This window comes from Macrosteles quadrilineatus, unplaced genomic scaffold (genome assembly GCF_028750875.1).
Source record: "Macrosteles quadrilineatus isolate MER2022 unplaced genomic scaffold, UCM_ALF_1.0 Scaffold_8__2_contigs__length_117827958, whole genome shotgun sequence".
NCBI lineage: Eukaryota > Metazoa > Arthropoda > Insecta > Hemiptera > Cicadellidae > Macrosteles > Macrosteles quadrilineatus.
Genome location: NW_026542601.1, coordinates 65,040,428 through 65,049,944, shown reverse-complemented (window position 1 = coordinate 65,049,944; position 9,517 = coordinate 65,040,428). Strand labels below are relative to the sequence as shown.

General features: G+C 34.8%; 2 protein-coding genes across 5 annotated transcripts; one reads left to right on the top strand and one right to left on the bottom strand.

Annotated features, from left to right (window-relative positions):
• Positions 1-233: 233 nt before the first annotated feature.
• On the bottom strand, positions 234-7,328 carry LOC129001566 (protein asteroid-like). Of its 4 annotated transcripts, XM_054428902.1 has the most exons (5): positions 7,238-7,328; positions 6,998-7,139; positions 6,397-6,465; positions 3,390-4,210; positions 234-2,381 (listed from the first exon to the last, which is right to left on the bottom strand). In XM_054428902.1, exons 4-5 carry the CDS (start codon positions 4,206-4,208, stop codon positions 792-794), a joined length of 2,409 nt encoding a protein of 802 aa, XP_054284877.1. In that variant the 5' UTR covers positions 4,209-4,210; positions 6,397-6,465; positions 6,998-7,139; positions 7,238-7,328; the 3' UTR covers positions 234-791. The 4 variants fall into 4 exon arrangements, with proteins under 4 accessions (XP_054284877.1, XP_054284875.1, XP_054284878.1 ...); XM_054428900.1 differs by lacking the exons at positions 6,998-7,139; positions 7,238-7,328 and adding an exon at positions 6,812-6,952; XM_054428903.1 differs by lacking the exons at positions 6,397-6,465; positions 7,238-7,328 and having other exon boundaries at positions 6,998-7,151.
• A 776-nt stretch (positions 7,329-8,104) lies between these two features.
• On the top strand, positions 8,105-9,493 carry LOC129000186 (tRNA (guanine-N(7)-)-methyltransferase non-catalytic subunit wuho). The gene has a single exon (XM_054427132.1). The coding sequence runs from the start codon at positions 8,256-8,258 to the stop codon at positions 9,468-9,470; it is 1,215 nt and encodes a 404-aa protein (XP_054283107.1). The 5' UTR covers positions 8,105-8,255; the 3' UTR covers positions 9,471-9,493.
• The last annotated feature ends 24 nt before the right edge of the window (positions 9,494-9,517 follow it).

The following is a 9,517-nucleotide window of genomic DNA, read 5'->3' as shown; positions in this document are numbered from 1 at the left end:
AATGGATTTTATCTAAGTGATAATGCCGCAACCCCTAGGTCTAGCCTTAAGTAATGTGAAAAACAATCTCGGGCACGTGCCTAGCGTCCTAGGGAAAAAATTTGATTTTTCATTAATCATCGAGTGATATTACTGTATTACAAGATACTACTATTTGATGAGAAATATTCTAAATCACTACAACTGTACTAATTTATAAGGTAGCTTTTTTAACAAAATTCTATACAGAAAGTATTTATTTATTTCAAAAATTAATCATAACAATATAAGATTAAATAAATATTTAATTCTATTGCTACATCACTTTATATGGGTATAATCAAGGCCACACTAAAAATAACAGGCCGTAATGCTCGTCAAGCGTGACGTCACGATAGAAGGCGGCAATGAGGTATTTATTTATTTTCCAAGCAAAGATTAAAACAAGCAGCTGATCAAAAACGGCAAACATTACGTCATTGCCGTCTTCTATCGTGACGTCATGCTTGAGGAGCATTACGGCGTGTTTTTTAGTGTGGCCTTGGTATAATACAAATGTTGTAGGTACAGTATAATGGTTTAATAGTTAATTAATTAATGATTATGATGGTTTCAGAATTACTGTAAATTTTTTCCTATTAATTCATTTTTGAGTTGTTATATTTTAAAACTAGCCTCATAAGTACATATGTTTTACTTGATATAAAAAGATGTAGACATCTTTGTATTAAAATGCAAGACAGGGACTTATCTTATTGAGTAAAATATAAATTATGTTTTCTTGCAGGCTATGAATAGGTAGCCTTAACAAATTATGTTTCCTCAAGACAGAGTCCTGAAAATCTGTTGTTGTCGTCAATAAACATTTCACTGCTTTCTTCCTCTTCTGGTCGTCTTTCGTGAGATTGTTCTAATTTTAGTCTTTTGTTGTCTTTCTTCTTTTTCCTACGACTTTTAGTGGGATTTTCAATAAGAGCAACACTGTTCAAGTATTTTTGTAGATAACAAACTAAACTCTTGTACAGTTTAAGTAGAGAAGGAGAAGTTCTGAGTAGTGTCTCTACATACAACCCAATGTTGTTGCGTTTGGAAAAATTTTGGAAGACATTGTAGACAAAAGTCCCAGAAAATAGTTTTGATACAAAACTATCTTTCAAAGGATATCCCAGTATAGAATTTAAAATCATCAGGTGAAGCAAACTACTTTGAAATTGAGCGAAGGCATGAACTGTTGATAAACAAAACAGTTTTGGTTTCATTTTAACTTGTTCACTAACATGATGATAAGGCAGAATAGTTTCAATTATTAAAACACAGTCTTCGCTAGAAACGCTCTTCAACTGATTGCTAAGATCTGAACTTTCAATCTCGTTTTCTATTTCACTCTCCTCATTACTATCTTTCAATTTTTGTTTCTCTCTACTTCTCGCTTCAACAACTTTATTCAAAAAGTTTCTGTACTTGCGCATGAACGTCTGCCTATTTCTATACACTCCGATGGAACTATCTACCGTATAAATTCCTACCAAACACATGACCATGGTATGCAAGTAAGCTTCCGATGGTGCAGGCTGTTTCATGTTTTTTAACCAAAACACAAGGGCAATAAGAAACAAATGCCAATCTTCAGGTACTGAGGTTAAATCTAAATCAGCTTCTGCAACTTCCAAGATCAACGCTTTGCGAATGTCCTGACTTATATCAGGGATTCTTTCACACTGAGGAAACTGTGAAGTGGGAGTTGCAGTAATAGGCTCCAAGTTGTATGAACACAACTGAGAACCATTTCTTGTCCAATACTTGACTAGATTTCCATTTTCTCCTTGTAACAGCCCTACAATCGCATTCAGAAGTTTCAAGCTGATAAGGTGAGAAGGAGGAAGAGTAAAGTCCTCAACTTGAGGTAGGAAAAAATATTGCTGCAGAGTCAAAATATCAAAAACACAAGACTGGATTTTCCCTTTTCTTGCAAAATCGAGTAACCAATATGGAACATTGGTATTGTTGCCATTGCAAATTGTTACTGAGCTACAGACTTCATTTACACTGTCGTTTTTGATAAGGTTGGCTGTGTTGTAATCACCTTCGGGACTATCGTCTGCATCAGATTCTTCACAGGAATCTTCTTCGCTTGACGAGGATACATCATTATTGTCCACATCAGCCAGAGTTTCTTCCTCTATGGAGTCCACATTTATACGCTCTATAATGTTGACCATTGACGAATCAACTTTACTGAGACTTGAGTTTGGCAACACACTGAAACTTTCTGTGCTCTTTGTGTAAAGTTCTAGTCCCAGATATTCGCTTAATATGCTCTCACACTGAACATAACCCTGGACAATTCTCTTTAGTTGCCTTTTGACAAATCTTCTGTGGTTTTTCCTCATACGGCACAGTATCTGTAAAGAATTGATTTTTAATTTTTATTAATATAACCACAGTTTTCAGAAACATCACTTTAAATATACAGTAGCCTAATTCTGAATGTATCTTTGTCTATATTAGCAGATAGTTTAAAAAGTAGACAGAGATAGAGAATGTTTATTATGCTTAATAATGTTAAAGTTGAGATTATCTTAAGAAAACATGCATTCCAGGTTGTCACAGACAATCTGCAATCCATTGAATTGTGCATTTTATTTAACAAAATGTTCTTTGATCGAAGTTCAATCGAGAGGATACAAAATGTATCTTCTGACAATCCTAACCCAGGATGTTTTGACAAATTAATAAAGAAACTTATTTAACTATTAAGTTTAATGTTTTTGATACGTTTCATTTCATCATTTTCAGGAATATTTTTTTATTGAATTGTTATTTGGTAAAACCATGCAAGTTTTTAAAATTGTGATCCCAAAGTACTTCTAAAAAGATATAGTGTATAGCACGGCTCAAACACATGGAGTGGAGCAAGACATTCTAGGATTTATTAGGTAGGCTACCTATTTGGCATTGATGATTCTGTTTGTTTACTTCAGCCGGAAGAGCTATAGAGTTGTGGTCAAGCTATTTGTGGAACCAATGGTTTGGTCCATGTCCTAAGCCATTGGCTGCTCCGCTGCTCCCATTCCCTGCAGCGGCTGGCCATCCGCAACCACAGCAAAGGTAAGGTGTTAAAGAAAATTACTTGTTAGGGGCTCCTAGTCCCATTTAATTTGAACTCAGTCCAGCAGCAGTAACAAATGGCCGACCACCACACTAATGAACAACACCCAGCTTACAGTAACATTTGATCTGATACCACTGTCCAGAACTATAGTCATGACTCAAGGTAATCGTCAAGTGGATATCCTACGTAAAAACTTATAAGCTAATATCTGGGCTGCCCAGAAAGACAGTCAGGCAAAAATGATATAGATAAAAACCATTTAGGTGATAAAATGTTTTCAGTTTGTATTTTCCTTTACCTTGTGTACGGCAGTTTCGAATGTTTCATGTCTCAACCATTCAATCACCGCTTTAATCCTTCTTTGGAGATGGTTTGTTTTGCCCTTGGGAATTTTCAGGTTGGTATAGAACTTTTTGAAAACCGAACGCTTGATGTAATCATTTCCAAGAAGGGCAGCTAAAAGAGGCAGCATATTTCTATCAAGCCCACCAAAACTTTCAATAAACACATCAACACTATATATTTTGCATTCTAGGTAATATTTTGGTCCAACATCTTGACAGTCACTTTTGTTGAATTCTACAGGAATAAGATTAAGTGAGGGTAGAGGAATGTAGAGGATATCATAAATGTAGAAGTCAGAATCGTAACTCAGGACAGGACATTTCAGTTGCCTGGCCAAAGCAGCTAATTCATCGTCTGCTTCAAAATCACTTTGTGCAAATGGGATATTCAATTCAACCATTACTTCTCGGAAAACAATTCTCATGAACAGAGGGAAGTTCAAGGAACCAGTAAATGGTTGTGCTTGGCATGCTGTTCTAAACTTTTCTCTTAATCGAGAGTATACAGTCTTTAATTTTCTTTGTTCATAACCTCCGTCAAACAACACAAAAGGTTTTATCTTGCACTTCTGTAGAAGTTTAAAGAACTCTTTGACATATTTAGCAAACTTGTCGTAGTCTCCACCAAAGGCAGACTCAATGCTGCTCCAAATGAATAAATTAGCAGCAATGCTATTTCCATCCAACAAAATAGTGCAATTGTGTAGCTTGTGGAGTTTTAAAAACTTCTTTTCATTGGTTTTAATGTATGTTGTAAGTCCTCTGACACCCATAGCTGAAACAAATAAGGACAGTTTATAAAATTGCATTCTCATCATAATTCTGCCCGTACTTTACAATGGGGCAAAAATATTTAAGAGAATATTAATGGTTGTCTAAATCTACTGTATAAAATAAAATTAATTTCCATTCTAGCTCCTGAGCTGTTATATTCAATATGATAAATAGGTTTACATCTATATATTTTATATAAAATCCAATGTATGTTTGTTTGTCCTTTATGGACTCCGAAACCGCTAGACAGATTAATTGTAATGACACTTTCAGGCATTATTAGGCATTATTCAAGGATGGTTTGTGTGAAGTTTGGTGCAGATCCGTCAAAAGGGCTCCGCCCCAGTGGCTCTGGGGTTTCCCATGTTAACCTTATGAGTACTCTTATTTAAATGGAATTAAAGAATCTTAACAGCTGGAACAACTAAGCAATTTGATTCTGTGATGTTCAATAGCATTAAAAAGTTAATAAGTTTACCAACAGGGTGCAGCACGATTATTATTTTTTTTTTTTTTATTTATGACAACAGCTAATTTGCAACCAAAAGGTGAGTGAGCGTAGCGAACAAACTTCAACCTGGAGGCGAGTTAGCGTAGCGAACGAGCTAACCTGAAGGCAAGTGAGCGCAGCGAACGAGCTCCAACCTAAAGGTGAGTGAGCGTAGCGAACGAACTTCAACCAGGATCTTGAAAATGAACAAGCATTTGACATAAAACCACATTGGGACAGGACGACTTCTGTCGGGCCAGTTAGTACCTTATATATCCGACATACAGCTTAATTTTATAGAAGGTCGTTTACATGTTTCTGCTTGTATCCGCCATTGTCAAAACATCGCAGTTGGATGGTGAAATCTTTTTCATTGTTTGCTACTAAAAGTACATACACATACACACATAAGCGATGTGTATACACACATGCCATCCAACTGTGATGTTTTGACAATGGCGGATACAAACCGAAACATGTAAACGACCTTCTATAAAATTAAGCTGTATGTCGGATTTATAAGGTACGGTATTTAAACCTAGGCCTACTGTAAAATACTGTTACACACCCCATGCAAATGTAGGCTATAGGCAAATCTAAATTGTACTTATTGCTTATTACAATGAAAATCTCTTGTGTAACTTATTTGCATTACAATTTTTATGACAGAATCAATAAATTTATTGTAATGTAAACATACTCAGAAAAAGTTAAACAAACTATAAAACAAATCTGCATTTTAAATGTGAATGAATATGGCCATTTAAATTCAGGTTTGTGTGGGAAGTTTCACATTCGAAGAACTTCATTCAAGTGCAGTTAACAGTTTTCTCAAACGTTTGAGATGCTTTAGCTTTATACATATCTTAGATGTTGCTATAGTTCAGCCGCTTAGAAAGCGACCTGCGCGCTAATGCTAACCAATGCTAGAGGAGGTCGCTCTCTAAGCGGACGAACTTTAGTGGGACAATTCAGAGAACACATTTGAAACTAGATTTATTCTTCAATACACAACCTTCCTTTTTCTCATCTGAAAAAAATTCCAGGTATCCATCGCGCAATACTTAAATCTACCACCAATTCCCCGGCATTCCACTTCTTTCTTTCAAAGAAACTTTCATTGCAATTCCATAAAACTATTTAATAGGCTTCCACCTCAACTGAAGGCCGAACAAGATCCAAAAAAGTTTAGAAAAGGCCTAAAGTCCATGTTGTTAGACATATCATTTTACAGCGTCCGTGAATACCTACTTTAGTGGTCATTCACTAAGTCAATGACCATGTTTAGTTATTTAGTTAGCCTATATAGTTTTTTTCAGTAAGGAATTTTTTTTTTATTAAGATGTAGCCTAGCCTACTAAATTATTATTATTATTTTTTTTTTTTTGTATTGGCTTGGCTAATGCAAGTATTGTCAGTTTGGCTCAATAAATGACTTATTGACAAGGATAATAAATAAATGCAAGTTAGGTCGTTTGAAAAATTTTGACTCTGTTGTCTTACACCTTAAAATTTACAGGTGAAGTGTTTATGGGGTACACTTCCATATCTGTTGGCACAAACAACCAAATGAGTAATATTGATTATTCAATTGTTTAATTCGATATATCGTTTGGTTATCGATCGATATTTTCATTCGGTTGTTTGTGCCAACAGATATGGAAGTGTACCCTGTTTATGTAACGTCATTAACTTACCTCGTCACACTAAAAATTATGCTAGGCCTAGGTTCCAACAATGTATAAATGTTCAGACGTCCCCTTTTCCTTTAAACAAAAAGAATGATAAGGGACAGATAATCAAAAGTATGCAATTTTCTAGGATTACATTAGCTAAACTTGGGGAAATTTCACAAAAAGAACCATCTTACCCGATGACAAATCTTGCCCGATTTGCATTTAAGTTAGGGGCCTACTAACTGTAACTTATACTTTTATCCGATCTTATGCTATTTTAATAAATTTGATGTTATGTGTGTTGATCAATTAATAAATTGGTTTTGATCACCAAAACATCCTTCATAGAAAATCTTAAGTAGTTCAGGTTAACGACATAGGTTAGAGTTCATTTATTTATCTTATTCATAAACGTACAATCTTCAAAATATCCTACCTTAAATATTTCAGAAATAGTTCTCATTTATATTATTAAATATTTGAAAAATCATTGTACTGCGATACTACCACCAGCAAAGATTTAATTAGTAAAATAAAAATGTTAACTTTTATTTTCGTTTGTGTTAGGTTAGGACACTGTACGTATACAATACAATATACATGTTATGACTTTTCCTTTCACCTTTTATTTAGTCTGCTCGCAGTCTGCTTCTGGTTCTGTGATCTGTCTGCTATCATTGATTATAATGCTCCTATGCTATCTGCATTTTAGAAACTTTTTCAAATCTGCTTTTAGGCTGGTGTTCGAAGTATAGTATATGTAACTTCACAATTACTCCATTTTAGAATGTTATTCTTAGGTTGTCGGTTACTCATCACTAAAAAGAATGAAGATGAGTTTTGATGTAAACTTGAAATATACCTCGACATTTTTTAGTAAATTGTGATTAATTTATTTTAGTGATGAGTAACCGACAACCTAAGAATAACATTTAATAATGCCATCACGAAGGAAAAAACATACCGGAATGAATCCATTTTAGAACTAGAACTCAAATAGCAACCACTTCTAACTTCTATTTGTTGGTTGCTTCGTAAGTTTTTGTCAAAGAGGAAGATTGCTTCGATTTTCTTTCTTGAGGGTGATCTTTGAATTTTATTTCGTGTGGTTTTAAATTCTTTGCAGCGTCATTAATAAGTTGACTGGACGGTTGGTAGTGTATTTTTAACTAAATTCGAAAAAATAAGAACTTTGAACGGAGTAAAAATGGCTTTTCTTCTTTTGTGGCACAACAAACCAACAAAAAATCATCGTTATTGTTTGGGCTATATCACGGCCGTCTTACCTTTAATTCTACCATTGTTATTCTGACTTTGACCACAGAAAACATACTACTATGTTTTCTGTGCTTTGAGTGGTTTGACTTTCACTATTGCATGCAATATGCAATAGGTTACATCATATATTACAGTCAAATAAATGTATGGATTGCCAAGATGGCGCATATAAGCATAAGTTCGCCTACATTTATAAAACCAATTGTATTATATCCTGGTCCTTTTGAAATTTTTCAAATATGAAAAAGATTAAAAACTGTGTCTGTAAATTTACGAAACAGATGCCATGAAAATTCTACCCATAGAGATCCATCTCGAGCATAATGTTGTTATAGTACTGTGCATAGTTATGGATCAGTGGGTAGACACTCTATGCTTTTTTCATACAGCACGCTATGCTATGGTGGGGAAGCTAAATTTTGTCTGTTGTTCATAGTCGTCAGTAGTAAGTTTACGTTTTTTATAAATTGAATTGAGGTTAGGGTTGGAGATTTACAGTCAGTCAGTGTTAACCTAACTTTGTTAAATATTTATTTAGATTGTGTCTGTGTGTCTAGGAAGTTAATTATTGTGCTGTAAACTATTTATGTCTTGATCAGACAATGGCAAGTATTTGTGCGAATTCCGACGTAGTATCTGTATCTTGCGGGACTAAAACTGTAATTACTCGATTAAGTGATGGAGTGTTGTTTCCTTTTAAACATTCAGATATCGGTGAAACGATTATAACTGAAGTTAATGATGATACTCATACTAATAATAAAGCATCAAGTGATAGTGAAGAAATAGGGATAGGTCTGGCATGTTGTGACATTTCTTCTAATGGACACCTGATGGCATTCTGCACTCTGGGGAAACTTCTTTGTGTTGTTGACCTACAAGATAGTAAGCCCTCTATTATTAAAGTATGTAAGCTTATCAGAGGTGCAGGCAAAGTTAGATTCACCCCTGTCAACAATCATCTAGTTGTTGCTGACAAATCTGGTGATGTGTACTTGTTCCAACCTCAATCAGATGATAACTCTGGACAACTCATATTGGGCCACCTTTCTCTTTTGTTAGATATTTTAGTTACACCTGATGAACAGTTCATCATAACTTGTGACAGGGACGAGAAAATAAGGGTGTCCAGCTATCCCAGTGGCTACAATATTGTTGCATTTTGCTTGGGCCATTCTGAATTCGTAAGTGCTTTGCGTCTACTCCCTCATGATTCAAAATATTTGATTTCAACTTCTGGTGATGGCACAATTAGGTTTTGGAATTATTTACTTGGAAAAGAAGAAACTGTTTGCAATGTCTCCCAAATATTTGGTCAAGATAAAGGTGAAGGAGAAGAGGAATCAGAAAGTAACATCGCAGCCATTACTGATGCTGCAACAACTTCTTTGGATAGTTCAACTTCACTAATTTGTGTAACCGTTGACAACTTCAATGCTTGTTTAGTGTACAAGTGCTCAAGTGAGAATGATAAGTTTTGTTGCAATTTTATCCAGAACATACCTTTTCAAAACAGCCATCCATGGGGCTTGTCGTTGAGTTCAAATATTTTATGGCTAGTTATGAGTTTAAATGACATTGTACTTGTGCAAAGCATGGTTTTTAACCTAGAAGTGTTCAAGTTTCAAGACAACATGACCGGATGTGTGGCTAAAGCTGTGGAGGAAATAAATAAACAAAATATGACTGCTGACCAGAAGAAAAATGTTGTGAATCTTCTTTTCAAGAGGAAGTTTGAAAATGTTCAAGATTATCTCAGACGGAAAGAGCTCAGATTATCTGCTACAGAACCACCCAATAAAAAGGTTAAAGCTTAATTAAAGTTGCTCACATATTCTAATCGCTTAGTTTTATTTATTTAAGT